Genomic DNA, 18,624 nt, shown 5'->3' with positions numbered 1-18,624 from the left:
ACATAACATTGTTAATTATTCCATGCTAATTAGAGAGTTTAAAGGGGCAAAATATGTATGAAAATTCTAAAATAGTTAACCAAAAGGACAATTGCTCCATATTATAACAAGCCAGGGACTAATACTCAAAGATTTTTAGATTAGGGACTAAAGCTCCAAATAAGCTAAACCTCATGACCATTGCTCCAATTATTGACATACTCCGACTCGGGATGTCCACCTAGACTCTAAATCGAGCTGTGCTGGTCGACACCCAAAGGGTGACAAAACCATAAAGTGTAGTGAGGTGGAAAATGTGAATAAATTTAAACCTAAAGTGTCTAAGTGGAAGAGTACACATATGAGCGGGATTGAAGCCAATTTACACATGATGTGAACGAGATTAAATATATACGTGGAAACTAAACAAACAAATATATATATATATATATATGTACACACACACACACACACACACACTATATAAAAGAAAAGACACTCACAGATACTTGCAAGATCGTAGCTGCTCAAACTAGGAAAGTCGAAGTCTCCAATAATAATTGCACCTAAGCATATATTGGGACCCATTAGTAAAACTCAACAAAAATGATTAAACTTGGGACTCAGGGCATTGAAATATGCTAAGAAGGGTTTTGAGAAATTTTTGTAAAAAGTCAACCAAGCTGCCCAGGTGGTCAACTACGTTAAAACTTCAGAATTTCACAAAATGGATGTCAAAAACGGACTCTCAGGGCGTAAAAACTAGTCTAGGGTGGTTTTCAAGAAAATTTCGAATAAGTCAACTAACGGTCAACAGTTAACTTTAACGGACTGTTTTGTTAAAGTTAACTGGACGGTTAACAAAATATTCCCCCAAAAGTCTGAATAGATTTGAGTCGGATCCAGGTTAGGGTTAACGGGTCAAGGGTTTAGGTTGGTTCTTGGTTTGGGGTTTTTTTTTCTTTAATAGGGTTGGGTTGGATCTGATTAGGCTAGCATGGAGCATCTATCGAACCTAATGCAAAAGAAGGCCAGATTCTGGAAATATTTGTTGAAAAACAAAATAAAATCTGATCATATTGATTTCTCAACTATTTTCAACACATAATATATGGATTTGAATCTTAGGGAAAGAAGATTTTATACCAAAATCACATTGAGCTATGGTTGGGATCAGCCAAAAAATGGTTCGAAGCTGCCGGATCTCTTGCCGAAAAACTAAGGAAGCTTTCCTCGGGGCATTTCTGCATCATAACGTCGCCAAAACATCTCAAAATTTCCCTAATCATACATCAAAACAAGAATTAAGAAGTTTTTAGGGATTTTCGAGGCTCACCTTCTCCATGAACGGCGAGAACTCGCCAGAGTTCGAAAGGTTAAGTGGTGGTGGTGCTACCTCTATGTTTACAGAGTGAAGGAGAGATAGAGGGCTGTTGAGGGAGCATTATGGCTGCTGGCGACTTGCTGCGAAGCTTATAGTAAATGGGTGATTTAATTGGGCTCACCAGAGATGGAAGTAAAAGAACTAGGATTGCAGGGAAGGTAAAACACGCAGGAAAGCTATAAGACTACATAAGGTTTTTCACTATGATTACATGCCCTCAACATTGCAGGGAGCAACCTTTTTATAATCACTTTTCAGATTACATCAGGATTTCAAAAACCCTATTTACAAGCTTACATTTTGAAATTCAAATACTATAACTAATTATGATTTTAACAGAAGCTCCACTTGATAAGTGTTGTTGATTGAGTAAACCAACTGAAGAGTTTATGTTTGAAAAGGAAACTTGACTTCGTCTAACATCCCCCCGTAAGCTAACAGGATGAGAAACGACTGGAAGCTTGGACACCAGCATTTTGAAACGTGCAGGAGATAAACCTTTCATAAATAGGTCTGCAACTTGATCTTGGGAACATATGAAGTTCATTAGCAACTCTCCATGAACCACCTTCTCCATTACATAATGATAATCAACTTCCAAGTGCTTAGTGCTTGAGTGAAAAACTGGATTAGACGCCAAAGAAATTGAGGAAATATTATCACACCAAATCGTAGGACAAGCAAGATTGAGTTGCAAGTCCCTGAATAACGAACGCAACCAAGATAATTCAGCGGCAGTGTACGCAAGCTGTCTGTATTCGACCTCAGTGCTAGAACGAGACACTGTCTTCTACTTCTTTGAACTCCATGAAACTAAGTTCGAACCCAAATAAATACAAAAAACACCAGTCAAATGTCTCGTGTCCGGATCACTGGCATAATCCGCATCTGAGAAAACACTGAGTTGCATTCCTCCTGGTTTATACATCAGTCCATGATCATACATTGCTTTCACATAACGCAGAATCCTTTTAATAGCCATCCAGTGAGTATATTTTGGGGAACGCATAAATTGACAAACCTGGTTAACAGCATAAGACAAATCTAGCCTTGTTATCGTCAAATATTGCAAGGCACCAACAATAATTCTGTAAGTTTGAGGATCACTGTGCGTCTCACCATCCCAAGTACTCAACTTTTGTCCACAGGGAATTGGGGTAGAGATAGGCTTAGCATCCATGAATTTAGTGCATTTCAAGAGATCAAGAGCATACTTGGACTGATCTAGATGCATATTTTTGTTGGAATATGTTACTTCAACACCAAGAAAATAATGAAGAGGCCCTAAATCCTTCATCGAAAACAACGTACCAAGCTTATTGATTTAAAATTCATTTGAAGTGGACTATTCCCTGTCAGCAAAATATCGTCTACGTAGATCAAAAGAATCAAATAAACACCACGGTGATTGAACACAAATAATGAATAGTCACACTTTGACCCTTGAAAACCCAAATGAAGTAAAAATTCAAAAAACCTCTTAAACCAAGCACGAGGTCGTGTTTTAAACCATACAAACTTCTCTGCAGTTTACAAACATTAGTTGGGCGTTACTTGTCGACAAACCCTGCTAGCTGTCTCATGTACACCTCTTCTGCCAGATAGCCATGTAAAAAGGCGTTCTGGACGTCCAGTTGACGAACATGCCATTTATTCGACACTGCAAGACTGAGAACCATCTGAATAGTACTATGTTTGACAACTGGGCTAAAAGTCTCAGTGTAGTCAATCCCTCGTTTTTTATGGAAGCCATTGGCTACTAACCTTGCCTTATGACGTTCTATGGAACCATTTTCACGACGCTTTATTTTATAAACCCATTTGTTTGGAAACAAGTTCATCTAGGAATGATAGGGCACCAAACTCCACGTCCCACAACGCTGCAGTGCATTGAACTCCTTTACCATTGCATCTCTCCACTCCTAATGTTTTACAACCTGACTAAAGCAAATGGGTTCAACAAGGTTGTTATTAGTAACAACATGCAATGCATATTTAGGGTTTAGTTTCCGAACACTAGTTTGGGAACGAGGAGTCATTGAATGAGCTTGTCGTGGTTCTTGCACTGAATCTTTCACTGGTTCATTATTTCAAAGACATGAACTATTTCTTGCTCATTGGAAGTTCCTATGGTTGAACTAGGTTGCCTTGGATTTTGGATAGACATGTTGAGATGGTTTGGAGATGGTGGATTTATTGTAGGTTGGCTAGTAAATGGTAGCGGCAATAGAGATTGGTTAGGATTAGTTTGTGGGTTTAATACAAAAGCTGACTCATGTGGTGGTGGAGTAGTGGTGGGAGACACGACTTAAGGGAAATCATTTGGATAATTGAAAAATAAATCTTGGCAAGATACAGTACCTTTATCAACGCATTCTACTGAAGGTGTGAGTTCCTGGAAAGGAAAAGAGTCTTCATCGAATAGGACATGGTGAGACAAATAAACTCGTCTCGTGGATAAATCCAAACATTTATATCCTTGATGATCCAGCAAATACCCTAAAAATACACAAGACTTTGATTTGGACTTAAGTTTGTTCTTAGTATACAGTCTCAACCAAGGAAAACAACGACTCCCAAACACTTTGAACGACTCATAGTTAGGCTTTTTGTGACATAATTTTTCATATGGTGATGTATTAGACAATACACGAGTAGGGAGCCTATTAATTATATATGTTGCCGTTGAAAAAGCATAAAACCAAAATTTGGAAGGAACATGAGCATGAGATAACATCACTAAACTAGTTTCGACAATGTGATGATATTTTCTCTCAGCAAGACCGTTTTGTTCAGGATGTTTGGCACATGAAAACCTTTGAGAAATTCCATGTAAAGCAAGAAATTGCCTAAATGCATGACTCTTATATTCTCCACCTTCATCACATTGTAGAGTTTTAATTGAACAATTAAACATATTTTCAACTTTTGTTTTGAATTTAACAAAAATGTCGAACACTTTTGACTTATTTTTCATGGGAAAAATCCAAGAGTATCGCGAAAAATCATCCACAAATAATAAATAATAACGATAACCTTCATTTGAAATTACTGGAGAACACCAAACATCTTAACGTAAAAGTTCTAAGGGAAACATGGAAACAAACTCGGATGAACTAAAAGGCAACTTGGAACTTTTGCCTAACGGACAAGACTGGCAAAGCTTTACATCACTTGTGCTATGAATTGGCACTTGATTATTCAAAATTAAAAGCTTTATTATTGGAGAAGCAGGATGCCTTAGACGAGAATGCCAATTTTGTGCAGAGAGACGGACTTCTACAAATGTTGAAAAAGGACGATTGGAAATCTTCATTTTACTGCGAATTTTTTTTTTTTTTAGAGTTTGCGCAACAAATAGATTATGTCGTAGGGCAAATAACTGTTGCGCAATGAAATGTTTCATCCCGCAAAGTTTTTAGTTTTTTTTTTATTTTTTTATTTAGCTGTCAACGTTTAGCATGACAAAGTGCCTGTTTTGTCAAGCAAAGTAATCTTGGGCAACGAAATATGCATCGCCGCCTTAAATTTTCTCAATCAAGCAGTTTGTTGGCTTTGATTTTAAAATACTAACCAGATTTGGGGAGCTTCATTTTCACACCATTTTCAATATCTTGTACATTCATTTGTATTTATTTTTTACCATCAGATTAAGTAAAGTAAACAAACTAAAATGACTAAATACGGGTATGGTGCCTAATGGAAACATGGAAGTTCACTTGCATTTAAAAAGTTGAAACAAAAGATGAATTTTCATGAACTTATTCATTACAATCCTCACAAAAATGTTATTACAAAAAGAACTCATTTGCTTCGTCAAGAACACATCTACCTCCGACTTTGACAAAATATGCAATCTTATAAACCGACATTTATCCAAATATGATCGTGAGCGTTTAGTGATTGTTCATCAACAATCTCATATGAACCAAAGAGTTGATTAAAAGTTTTCCTCTTAAATTTTGTGAGTTCGTCGTATTTGGTACTGAAACATTTTCGTCCTACAAAGATTATGAAATGCCATCCACCAAATTTTACTGTTCATTATCATGTTTTTAATGTCGATGTGTTTTTATTTTTTATTTATTTGTGTTTGATTTTGGATTAGATAGATAAACCATAAACCTTGAGTCCATGAGGTCGTAGGTGCAAAAGAAGCCTAATTTTGAGATAGAACGAAGAAATGTGAGCATTTTAAGTCAAGCGGCATTTTGTTAATGGAAAATTGAGTTCAGGCTATCTTCAACTGAAGAGGTTATAATTTCAAATTTTAATCCCGTATTCAATTATTCACATATACGTATGAGGTGAAGCAATTTTTTTTCCTTCCAAGGGTAAGGGATCTATAATACCCACCCTAACTTTATAGTTTGTTAAACTTTTGTATTTCATTGATTTGTTTTTTCTAAGATTTTTGAAATTATTTTTTGTATAATCTATTTTGTTCTACTTTTATGAACTTTTTTTATGTAAAAAAATTCAAATTTTGAAAAGAAAAAAAATATATTGTTTATGGGTTAGCGAACAGATGGATGAGTATTTATAGAGTTTTAGTGTTGGATTTCATTTAGATTAATTATGGGTTAGTGAACGAATGGATGGATCTTTCTGGAGTTTTGAAGGAGTTTTAGGGCTAGATTTGATCTGGATTAATAATATCATTTTGACTATTGAATCAAAGCTGTTAGAAACTGATGTAGCTGGGCATGCTACACTGGATCAAAAACCAAGAGCACTCGCCAGCCATTGAATAGCAACGACTCTATCATCAGGGCCAAGGAGCAATGAGATCAGTGCTGTCGCCTGCATCCAATCTCTCTCTCCTGCTGCTCCTGGTGTGCAGGGCTCCACCATGCCCCCTCTTCACGTGCTGAAGCTTGTGGCTTGGGACCTTGATCCACCTGGGGTGGGGAGAGAACCCAAATTCCCTCCCCCAATCCTAAAATTCCATTTTTCTCACCTCCGAAATATATATGCCTTGGAGAGATTATGGGCCCAATATTTGGATGTTTTTGCTTCCCACCCTCCGGCTGGAGCCAGCCTTACAAATACACCAACCAAAATTATCCATACTCTCGAAATGCAGTCTTTATTATCCTTCTTGACGAAAACACCTTCAAGTGACAAGTCAAAAATTGCAATTCTATGTGAACTAATTTTTAAGACCATTATAGTGTCGATAATGTATAATATTGTATCCAATAACCTATTAATATCGTGTTGAAAATATATTAAAATTATGTCCATAACACATTAACTTATAAGATATTTTCATTAAAAGGGCTCGTAAAAAGCTATATTTGAGAGTGGCTAGTTTTAGTTGGTGGTTTGTGACATGGCCACGTAGCCCAATTTCCCTTCCTTAATTGGGCAAACCCACACCCACACACCCCCCACCCCAAAACAAAAAAAAAAAGTACCCGGAGGTTTCAATAAATTTCCCAAAAATCGCTGACCAAGATTCAAGAACCGAAATCCAATTGCGACCCGACGAATCGAGCCAGTTTCAAACGAATTTTTCTGGCGCAGTTGAACATGAAAATCCCTATAAAAAAAGGATCGGATATGAACTTACCAAAACATTGTAATTAAGATTTCAAGGGGGCATGGCAAATTGGCAATCTCTATTGAAAAAAAGGGAATGGCAAATAAAGGTTTCAAGTTTATAAATTGCAGTGATAACATGTGTAAAAGTTAAAGGCCTTCGAAACTAGCTAGAGAGTTTTTTACCTTTGAAAAACTTGGTGAAAAATGAATGAAACCCTAATTTGCTCATAAGGGAAGCCCTTAAACAAGCTAGAAATAAGTCAATAACAACATCCAACCCAACATTGATAAGACAGACATGCATATTTCACATTGACAGATACCAGGATACTAATCATAAACAAGCCTTGACATAAGTAAGTTCATGAACATTCATACTAAGCATACATAGACAACTACTTCATTACGTAAAACAGACACCATGCACGAAATCGAAATAAGCACGAAACGCTTAAGCTAATAGTAGTCGATGCGATTCTTCTTGTTGTTGTAGTGGAACTTGGATGATGAAGATTCAGTCTTGCTTGGATAAACAGACTCCTTGAACTTCACCTGGGTCTGGTACTCGGTGGTAAACCCTAACTCCTTGTCCACGTACTTTTCGGTAGAGGTGAACTTAGCCTCTTGCTTGTAGCCCAACCGACCAGTGCTCATGTCCACGAACTGTTCAGCCTTGTAATTTTCAGTGTAATGGCTTGAGACTCCACCGTATTCATCTTTGTACGAAGATCGAGCTTTGCTCTGAATTTCTCTAGACTCATTGAGCTTTGGTTTGCTCAAAGGCACCACTTTAAGGTAGCCAATCGTGCCACTGTTTGCATACTCAGACTGCTTTGTAGCTTTCTTCTTCGTCATTCTGTTAATGGAGAGGTATTATGTTTAAGTTCTGAACTTTGAGACGGGGTTTTAATTACTCCAAGCCTCCCCACTTGTAAATTTAAAAAACTGCACCGCAATTTAATTTTAATTGAATTTTTGTGTGTACTGATGAACTGATCGATGACGGCATGGTCAGCAGATTGCATCATCATTTCAGGCTACTGCATGAATAGTCACATCGCTAGAATTCATAGGCATCACATCGGCATGGTCTGCAGATTTCAGGCTACTGCATTCTTTTCCAACGATAAATAATTAAAAAAGTACATTTGCTTAAATATTTTAAGGTTATCTCCCACCCAACCCAAAACTCCTTTTATGTGCACGTACCTAGATTAGACTTGCACACCAGGTGTCAGTTTTTTGTTCTCAAATAAAACTTATTTGTAACCATGCATTGATTTTTAACTTTCATTGCTTTCTTCGATTTCCCATTTTATATTTATCCATTATCCCCAATTTTTCCCTTTGACACCAGATGTGATGTAAGTTCATTTTACTTTAAAATCAAGTTTGATAAGGAACTTTTTATTTATGTATTGAGGTAAAAGCAATCTGTATGTTTATTTTTCTTCTCTTGCAGTCAAATAGTTACACTACCAACACCTTTTGGAAACAGTAACTGTTGCAACTGTACAGATTGGAAACTTGGGAATTTTGTCTTTCCCCTTGGTCCTAAAAGAATAATGATCCCCCTTATTTATTGATAACATGTGATTAATTCGAGCCTAGGTGATGCTTTTCTTGTTTCTGCTCCTGTTATTTGACATATTGTCATGTAGTAAGTATAAACATTGATACTTGTTTCGAGATGTATGTGATGCTTTGGTTCTATGTGAAAATTATTGAAGGTGGGCTGGATTAATCATTTCGTGAAGAGCGATAGGGTTCTGTTATTGTGAATAACACATCCAGTTCTCAATTACTCATTGACGTGATCTCGTTGTTTTGCATACTCATGTGAGAACAGAAGGTGATGATCTACACGAATGCATAGGGGTATGGATGAATTCTGATATCATGAATTTTGATCGCATTTTCAACTTGCAAAAACAAAATCCATCTTTTCATTAAGGCTATAAGGAGCATTTACATTCCTGGATTCTGGTGAATGTAACAAAATATGACTGATTCAAATCTCGTTTATATACTCTCACTGTTGTCGTTTGAAAGATAACTTAGTTTATATGCATGGCAATCACTGAGAAATTCTTAATTCAACAAGATAGTTCTCAATGAATGCTTTTTTTGGCATGTAGGTTTTTGCCTACCAAGAGTAGCAGCGAAAGGTGGAGATTAGATAAGAAAAGTAGTGAATCCATACAGACATTGAATGCAAAAAAGGGCAAAAGGAAGGGAGATTCGAGAAATCTCGTTAGTCTGTTAATGATGCCGCACAAGAAAAGAAGTATTCCACGTTTTTATAGACAATCAACTCCCAGTTGCAGAGAATTTGAATAACTCAAGATTGTAAGTTTATTAAAATCTTTAATTTAGCCAGCTTAACAAAAATCTAATACAATCAATTTGAATCAAATTATCAAGGTTGGCAAGAAGTTGATGTTTTGTGCATTGGATAAAAGTAGACGTTGTATATTTACACTATTACGCTGCTAGATCCTCACATTTTGTTTATTTTCTCACTTTTTAAATAGGTGACTATAATTGTTAATGAAACGCTCAGCTTTACCCTCCAACCGGTATTCTTGCAAGGCAAGCAACAAAGAAGGTTAAGCTCGGGAGCTTGGAAATTCCTGCTGGTGCACAAATTTATTTGGCGTCGGTTGCTCTCCATCACGACACAGATTAGGGGTAGTAGTGTGCTCTCAAGGTCCTTTGTTTGGAGGTGTTCAAAGAAATGTGAAGTCTTCAAGTGATAATGTCCTTGTTTGTTGGAGGTCTCTGGATAGTTTGGTATTTCTTTGTATATCTCATCGTTTTGTTGTTAGCTTTAGTTTACTGTACAACTATAAAGTTTGAATCTATGATTTTTTATTTAATTTTTATATTGTAGTAAATGTGTAATTTTGTTTATAAATATTATATAATACATTTATTAAACAATTTTTTTTTTTGGAATTTTTTTTATAACGGGCATTAGCCGTGACCAATTTGTAATCCACAACGGTTATAGTGCACATGGTTTTAGATTTTAATCTACAACGGCCACAATCCGTACAATTGACAACGGGCATAGCCCGTGTTAGAATTTGTGACTTTCTATCACATCCAGATTACTAACGGGCATAATATCTGTAATGGATTGCAATCTATCACTGGCATCGACCGTGATAGATGAGCTTTTTTCTACTAGTGATTATGAAGTGTGTGACATCAAATCTTGAACTGTTAATAATGTTTTCAATGGAATTTATTGGAAGCCCAAAAGGCCCAAAAGAAAACAAGCTAAATCCCCTAAGGCCCAAGCTAGCCCATAATGTGATTGTTTCTCCAGTCCCATTCGATAATTAGCTTTACTCTCATGCATGCGTACTGTTTAATCACGAGTTTAGATTTACTAGGATGATTGAAAAAGATATTAGACTTTTGAATCCTTACTCTCATGCATGCATCCTTTCTCTGTCCACTTTTTCTTAATCATTTGAATCATTTTTGTACTGTCGTCACACTTTCCACACATGTTAACGTCAATGTTTCATTAAGATAGGCCTATAATCAACACTGATATTTTTTTATAACTTAACTATCCGCTAATCCAATAGGAGTGGAGTTTTTTCCCTATAATCTTGATGTAATTAGAAATGGGACCATATTGATGTAAATCGTAATTTTGTTTCAAATCTCCTAAGTGGATTTCTTACACAAAAGGTGTATACTCTAAATTATTGGGGGATGGTATTTAGTTACAAAAAATAGGAATTAAAATGATTTTGGTTATTGAGTTCTATACATTTAGCAAAATATGAGTATAAATTCATTTCACTTCTCAACTTTTTCTTGTATTTACTAACACATATAGAATCAGAAAAGTGTGAATTTTTACTTACGATCCACACTAAAATGCCTAGAAACTATGAATTAGGTCAATTAGGGAAGCTATTGAATCCAATTCTCTTTTCCTTACTTCCCTTATTTTTAAGGTCTCAAATTTCTTCATTCTCGCACTTCGATAAAGTAAACATACCTTAGATTATATACAAAGTATTTTTTAGGAGAGACTTTTATGAAAAAGGTTCACCCGCACAGTAGTGTTTGTTGAGAATGAATCCCACATTGATGTGAGAATGACCTTACAAGGTCCATCCTCTCATCAAGGTGGGATTCATTCTCAACACACCCCCTCACGTGTGGTGAAATTTCAAGTCTAACACGTGGACAACACAACTCAAGTGGCATGGAGTATGTGTGGCTGTTAAGCTTCACACGTGACAATCTACTCTGTAACCATGGAAAAAAAAGTCACCGGAATTGTTTAGTAAAAGATTTGTATTTAATTTGTAATTCCTTTTTTTTTTGTGAGCCTTATTAGGTTAGAGATTTACTATGAGAATGCTTCCGTGTATATTGTACTATTCAGATCAATGAAATTCATTCATTCTCAACAATGTTCTAGTCCAATAATACAAATATTATTTGCAAATCTCTTAATTCTCAATTCTCATTACATAATATATATTATTGAACCGAAATGTCGCCGTCCCTTCCATATAAATTGCTTCTTTTCAGTTTCAATGATAATTCATTAATACAGTGAGCAGTTAAAAAGATCCAAAGACAATTGTCCCAACTCACAAGGGAGCAATTGTTTGATACTTTTGCATGAATGCAAAGTGGAATAAGTCACGACCGTGCCTCTCTGTCGACCAATAAAAACAGAATAATGCTTTCACTAACAGATAAATATTTTGGTACATTCATGCAATACTCCAAATTCAGAGGGCCTTGGACGCTCAACTACTCTTTCACAAGGTGGGATCCATCTCACGGGAGGCCCTCCAACAATTTCCAAGCCAACTGTTTATAACTGAAAACGAAAACAATTCAATTAACTTGTGTAGTACCATATGCAGCCAGAAGGAGCCATTCTTCGTAACACATGTGCACATTTTTCACTTTGTGCTCATGATCTACAGGTAAAAAAGAATGGCTCCTTACAGGCTTAAGCAAAAGCCGAGCTAATCTCAGCATTCGGGTGTTTGTGTATGGTCTCTCTTTGGATCATGGCAATAGTCATAGACCAAGTAGTTCCGCTGCACCCACTCCATGGCCGAGTACTGCTGCTGACTCAGCCCCGATGAGCCGAACGGTGAGGCGGAGGGCGGTCGGCATAACGTAGGGCTATCGGATTTACACCCACCAAGCTTGAAATTGTTGTACTTGCCAATAAATGGTTGGTACTTGTAGTCGGCTTTGTATTTTCCATCCTCTGTGGCCCATGATGATGCATCCCATATAGATCCATATGCCCACATCGGCCTCAATGGAAATGTGGCATCACTGTCTCCCTGGTACCTTCTTATGGGCACATCATCCACCAGGAATCTGCAAATTAATTACATCATATAAATATCTATAGAACATATTTAAGTCAAATGAAATTTTATGTTGCCTCACAGTTTAACATTGATTCTTGTACTATATGTATCAAACAATTTGGATTTGATGTAACAAACTCAATGAATATGAAAGATTTTAAGCCAAAAGGAAAACAAAAGGGTAATGCTAGGGAGACTATATAAATTTGTGGATTAAACGTTGCAAACTAAATGACATGAAAATTGATGATTAAATTATTACTTAAGTGTTAATTAACGTGTTTATTTCTATTGGTGATGCATCATTTAGTTTACAAATTAGTCTATCTAGTATTACCCAAAACAAAAACAAGAATATAAAACGGACGAGTTTGATAATTATTTATTTTTTTATTTTTATTTTTTTGGATAGAAGTTTGATAATTATTTAGTTTAGTTTTACCTTTTGTGCATGAAATGTAAAACAAAATGATTAAATACAAAAATACATAATACAGAAAAAGAAAACTGAAAACAAAAAATCAAATAGTTTTGAGAGGAAATAATTGTGGTTCACAGATTCCCCTTCTAAACTACAGTGGACAAGACACTAGACAGTTTGGCTTGATGTTTACCATACCTAAAAACACATGTGACATGCCATGTACAAAGGTACAAGATTCAAGAATTTTGTGGCACTACTCTATACTCACATGATCTCAGTAGGGTTCCATAATATAGCGTAGTTGTGAAAGTCCTGTGTTGGATCAAACCAGAGATGAAATCTCTTCTCTCTTCCAATGATGTTTCCATCTCCACTTCCTCTAATGTAGACATTGGTTTGCAGAGTATAGGGCTTATCAGGAGTTGTACCAAGGAACTCAATATCGATTTCATCGTGGTTGCCCGGATGTTCTTCGTTGTTGGAGAGCTATTAAAACAATTTAAAAAGTTAGACTTAAACACAATTTTCACTTTTGTATTCAATCTAAGAATTTAACAATCCAATGTTAACGTGTGCACAAGAAGTGATATCGATACACCCATTTTCTCCTTTGCATACATGTTTATTCTACCCTTTGAATAGTATAAATGAGAGAAAGTAAGTGACAAATATGAGTAAGGTTGCACAGAAGGGAAAAAAATGCGTAGAAATCGTTTTGAATGTGCACTTATGCAAGCAACGTCTCACATACATAGAATGAAGTAATTACTCCAGCAGTGTAACCAGGTTGGAGCTTAACGGCTGCACCAAAATATCCAGAACGGTACGGATGAAGTGACTTGAACCCACTTCCTGAAATATGTCAAAAAAGTAGCAGAGAATAAAACAATCTGAGAAAATAAGCACAGAAAACACTTAAACTGAAGTACAAAAAAGCACGAAAATATGCTGGAAAAAAAAAAAAAAAACAATTGAGGTATGGAGTGAAATCTTCTAATTTGATGAGAAGCCAAATCAAAACTCAAAAGCACTTGATGAAGGTATAAAAAAGCATGAAGCTTTGCTTAAAAACTAATGAGATATGAAGTGAATCTTGTAGGGTTGAGTACCTGAGCTACTGTCAAGCCAGAGTGTTAAAGTACCATGGTCTAAATTTTGATGTTGAGGACCCCAAAGGGTTCTAAAACCCTGATCAAACCCTAGAGTGCTAATTTTAAAACTAGGGTTATAGCCAGGTGAGGGGGGACCCTGAGCAATGCTTGAAGAAATCATTAGGAAAAGAAGGATTAGGAAGATGAGAGGAGCCATGAAGATTGAATTAAGAAAAGGATAGAAGGAAATGCAGCGAAAAACAGAGGGGTGGGGTGTGAGAATTTTGAAGTTAGGTAGGCATATGAAATGAGTATGGGATTACATTTGGGTATAAATAGAGTTATCTATAGGCTCCACATTGCAAAGGTGATAAGTTGGTTGATGGGGAAGTTATGCATGTAGACAAAAAGTTTACCTAAAAGGATAAAACAATAAAGATAATAAAAGAAAAGAGGGTAAATTGACATTTGACTTCTGAACTATTATTCTAGTGAAAATTGACGTCATAAACTTTTTTTTTTGTGTAAATTAACCCTGAACTAATTGAAATCAACCAATTAACCTCTCGTCGTCGGATTCTATGAAATTTGATCCACTTTGTCGTCAAATATTGATAGAACTTTACCCTCAAGAGTGAATCACAAGTTGGTCACGTGCTAGTATTTGATGGCAAGGTAGATGAAATTTCATCGAATTTGACAATGAGGGGTTAATTGGCTAATTTCAAATAGTTCAGAAGGTTAATTTATCAAAAAAGAAAGTTCAGGGGATCAATTCAACTAGAGTAATAAATTAGAGGGTCAAACGACAATTTACTCAAGAAAAAAATAGTTCAACATGTGGGATAGGGTTTTTGACTTTTCTCTCCTTTCCCCTCAAATAGATGTGATGAAAAAACTTCCATTTATGTCAGAAAATATTGTTAGTTGTAAGTCATTGTTGTTCCCTGCGAGAATCAAAGATTAACTGTTTAATTTGTTTGCTTCATGACAGGACTGCTTACCTTATAATTATGTCATAGATTTCGGAGAGAAATTTCCCAAAATAGCTTAAAGCTTGGACATGTATATATGTACATTCTTTGTGATCCTGACCAAGTATGACGGAGCTTTGTGGATGTGCATAAAAAGTGAAAGAGTGGGAAGTTATGCATCCCCGTGCTTTGGAAACTATACATTTTCAGGAAAAATGTATCGGGCAAGTTTACCTATTGAAATCTTGTTTGATCTTAGTTTTTGGTTTAAAACCAATTTTCTTTTGTCTTGAGGTCTCCAAAAATGGATAATACTTCGTTCATTCATTTGGAAGTAAGAATTTTACGTTTTTCTTAATTACAGTTTGATGACATGCGTCAAAAAGAAAATTTTTTGAGGTAGGAAATTCTTGTTTTGCGAAAGAGCCAAGTAATTTCTTCAAAAACTTTACTTGGATATTACATTCTGCAAAAGAAATGAAATATTTTTTAGCTTAATTAGTTAACAATTATTCCGTAGTAAGTACGTGTATCAAAATTTATTTGTATAAAAAGACAAAGAGGTTGGCTTTATTAGCCCTCTTGCAAACCCGCCAACAAAGAATAAACACTAATCTGCACTAGCCCTCTTTGTCCAAAATATCTCTTACCTTTATTAGGAAATGCATGCTTGTATGTATATATATCTCTGTGTGTGTGTGTATGTAGGTCATGTTCTTTATTCATGTTGTCATGATGTTGATGTGGCCAAACATTGGATTCCGGAAAAGTGGCTATAGGTTTCGGAAAAGAATGCTCGCAGAATCTTTTTTTGGAATTCTAGAAATTTTGTGATCATACATAGTATATCGTGTGGTAAAAAATTATTTTAAAATTTAAAATTTAAAATTAAATATAAATAATACTTAACGAAAACTAACCACGTGATGTACGATGAACGATCACAATTATAATCATGAAATCTCTAGAATTCTTAGAAAAATGATCATTTTCCATAGGTTTCTATCGTCAAATCAATGTTTAGGTGATATGATCTTTAATTAGTGTTATTTTCAATAAACGTCTAGTTTGTGTAAGTTTCAATAAGCAAGTGAAGTAATCACTTTTATAATTTTGGAGAACCCACTCTAAACCCTAAACCCGATATATATAGAGATACACACACATACAACTAAATGTCATTATATATTGGTGCGATGGACTTTTGGAGAGCTTGCAGAGGTCAAGGCAGTTCATAAATCGTGGAAGTAGGTACTCCGATTCAGTATTTGATGAACAACCTGCCCTTTACAAGGAGACTTGACCAACGGCCACATCTCAGATATGCAACTTCCTTTGACTTGAAAGTTTATTCTGGAACAAAAACGTTGAAAATCAAATTCTTCAGTTGAATATCGCGTGGATAAACAGAAAAAAAGCCACGGGTCGACTCCTTTCGCGTCAAATAGGGGTCATGCAGCATAGTAAGTTAACTACCAAGAAACTATACTTGGTAGAGAACAAAATATAATTATCGTTGGTTGACGACAACAAAAATGCTAATGTTTTGGTTCATAGATTGGTCAAATTGACCTTGTATTTTGATTTAGATTTCTTTTGGATTTGAGAAACCTGAATTTAATCCGTGATACTTTATCAGTTGATTGTGTACTCATTAATCATCAATAAAATGCTACCATTTCGGTTTTCAAAAAAAAAAAAAAAAAAAAAAAAAAAACAGTTTGAATTATCTAGCTATAATGTGGTTGGTCCCACAAATCACATTTTTTTTTGTTGTTGTTGTTGTTAATGGATTGAAGCTCGCTACAATATGTTAAAACAATAAGAAAAATAAAATCGTAGAGGGTAAATAGTAAAAACTATGTAACTCATGTACATTCATGCAGGCATGTGGCATAACAGTCTTACTCTCCTAAGGTCCTTATTTTGAGGATGTTAGAGCAATGTTAGAAAATATGAAAAATAGCAATATAATTCCAATGAAAATAATCATAAAGAAAATTACATCAATAGTATACAAGATTAATATAAACAACTACGGAGAAAGTTAGAAGTACTGATAAACTTGGAGATTAAGGCTTGCATAAATGCAATGTCCTAAAGACAGAATTTCGCCCATACTCTTGTGCTTGTAGTTCGGTAGGCGTCGGTTTCCCAGGATTCAACAATCTATAATCCGAAGTCAAAGCACTTCAATCTTCGAACTCTGGCAAACTTCATATATTCAGTACTCTCAAGACACAACTCGAAATTTGACTAACAAAAATTGAAAGACCTTGAAGAAAACTCTTCTCTTCATTCTATAAGTATACATCATTCGACAAGGGAATGCACCTAAATAACATAACCTTTCTAAGAAATATGGTTAACACTATTTTTCATTCAATTATTAAAATTATATATTACAATATTTTATACTATAATTGTTGACCCTAAAATATACCAAGCCTACGTGGCGCACAGGCCGAGTAAGTAATGAGCTAACTACGTCCTTCGGTTGATGCAGGGCGTGCCAACTCGTCGGCCGAGCTTGGCCGAGGAGTAAAATTTGTTGATGTTGCGTTGAACGCGCTACTGACTTCTTGATCTTGCAACTGCATTCAAGGAAGGAACACGTCTCAGCCTTCGGGTTCTCAAGCCTGAAGACAAGGTTGCTAGTTCTGCGAAGTTCAATATCAAATTCGGCTTTCAATGTGCCAAATATAGTAACCTGTAACACCTCACTTCGCCGAGATGGCTAATGAGATGACCTCTGCCAATAAGGATTCGAAAATCCTTCTCGACTGAGACTTGGATAGATAATCAGTCGGCCTCGACGCAGTGCTGTTTATCCAAACTGAAGGTGCTCCGGGAACGGCTGATTCTACGTGCTATTTATCCAAACTGAAGATGTCACCGGTTGCCTTCACAATGTTGTTTATTCAAACTGAAGGTGTAATGGCGGAAAAAGAAAATAAAAAATCTCAAGATGTTTGAGAGGTTTGCGCAGGGCAATTTGTGTGTTGAATTGGAGAGGGGTTCTATGGCGACTGCCGCTTGGTATTTATAGAGACCTGCATACCTAAGTCATGGAAAACAATCCCAATTGCACTGTGACTCTAAATCTTTAATTGTTGTGGCTGGCCACGCACTTATCCCATGCATAATCACAACTCTAAAAACTTATTTTTTATGCACCTAAGCCCACACCTTAGGCCTTATCACATCAATCAAAGTTTAATCTCATCCTTATCATGACCTTCCTTTTCAAAGATCCAATCTAGTTACGTCTTTACTATCATTCAAAATGGCCGAGATGATTTGTAGCAACCCGACGCAATCTGTGTGACTAGATTATGCCAAGGATATTCGGTGGTGCTACTTATCCCATCATCTCTTCATAAGCTTTATCCATGCATGCATAGTAATTAAAATATCATGGTTGATAGTTTCGCATTATCTGCAAAACCAACTGATTTCATCACATCACCTCATTTTGATTACTCCAAATGGCATATCTACATACTGATCATCCAATATTAATTTCATTCTTGTAGTATTGTTCCCCATGGTTCGCATGCGGATAGGACTCTAATGTTGCACGGCATTTCACGCTTTAAGGATATGTTCAAGATAATTACTATGATAAAAAAACAATAGTAATATCAAGAAAAACTTCTAATCATCCGACGGCCTTGATTAATTGGGCCAATGGTGTAAATTCGGGTGTAAACAATAATATATAATTTCCAATAGAGGACTTGTGAGGTTCAAATGCATATTAGCTGCAAGATTATATGGTTTAGATCTAAAAACGTAAAATATTTGACTACCTAATAAAGCAAAACCAAATTAAATTCTATCAATCATA

The 18,624-nt window shown here is 35.8% G+C and overlaps 1 protein-coding gene across 1 annotated transcript; it reads right to left on the bottom strand.

The window, feature by feature from the left end:
- Positions 1-11,617: 11,617 nt before the first annotated feature.
- On the bottom strand, positions 11,618-14,110 carry LOC103947710 (xyloglucan endotransglucosylase/hydrolase protein 31). Its single transcript, XM_009358654.3, has 4 exons — positions 13,819-14,110; positions 13,461-13,561; positions 12,978-13,195; positions 11,618-12,292 (listed from the first exon to the last, which is right to left on the bottom strand). The coding sequence occupies exons 1-4, from the start codon at positions 14,015-14,017 to the stop codon at positions 11,932-11,934; spliced, it is 879 nt and encodes a 292-aa protein (XP_009356929.2). The 5' UTR covers positions 14,018-14,110; the 3' UTR covers positions 11,618-11,931.
- Between the last annotated feature and the right edge of the window lie 4,514 nt (positions 14,111-18,624).

The sequence above is a fragment of a genome, unplaced genomic scaffold, assembly GCF_019419815.1.
Source record: "Pyrus x bretschneideri cultivar Hongxiangsu unplaced genomic scaffold, Pyrus_bretschneideri_v1 Contig29, whole genome shotgun sequence".
In the NCBI taxonomy this organism is placed as follows: domain Eukaryota; kingdom Viridiplantae; phylum Streptophyta; class Magnoliopsida; order Rosales; family Rosaceae; genus Pyrus; species Pyrus x bretschneideri.
Note: the sequence above shows the minus strand (reverse complement) of the source record. Positions and strands in the feature narration are given on the sequence as shown.

Coding starts and splice junctions, on each gene's coding strand:
- LOC103947710 (XM_009358654.3), bottom strand. CDS start 14,017: ATGGCTCCTCTCATCTTCCTAATCCTTCTTTTCCTAATGATTTCTTCA. Junction 13,196..13,460: donor GAGTAATTACTTCATTCTAT/GTATGTGAGACG, acceptor TTGTTTTAATAG/CTCTCCAACAACGAAGAACA. Junction 12,293..12,977: donor TGGAACCCTACTGAGATCAT/GTGAGTATAGAG, acceptor ATTAATTTGCAG/ATTCCTGGTGGATGATGTGC.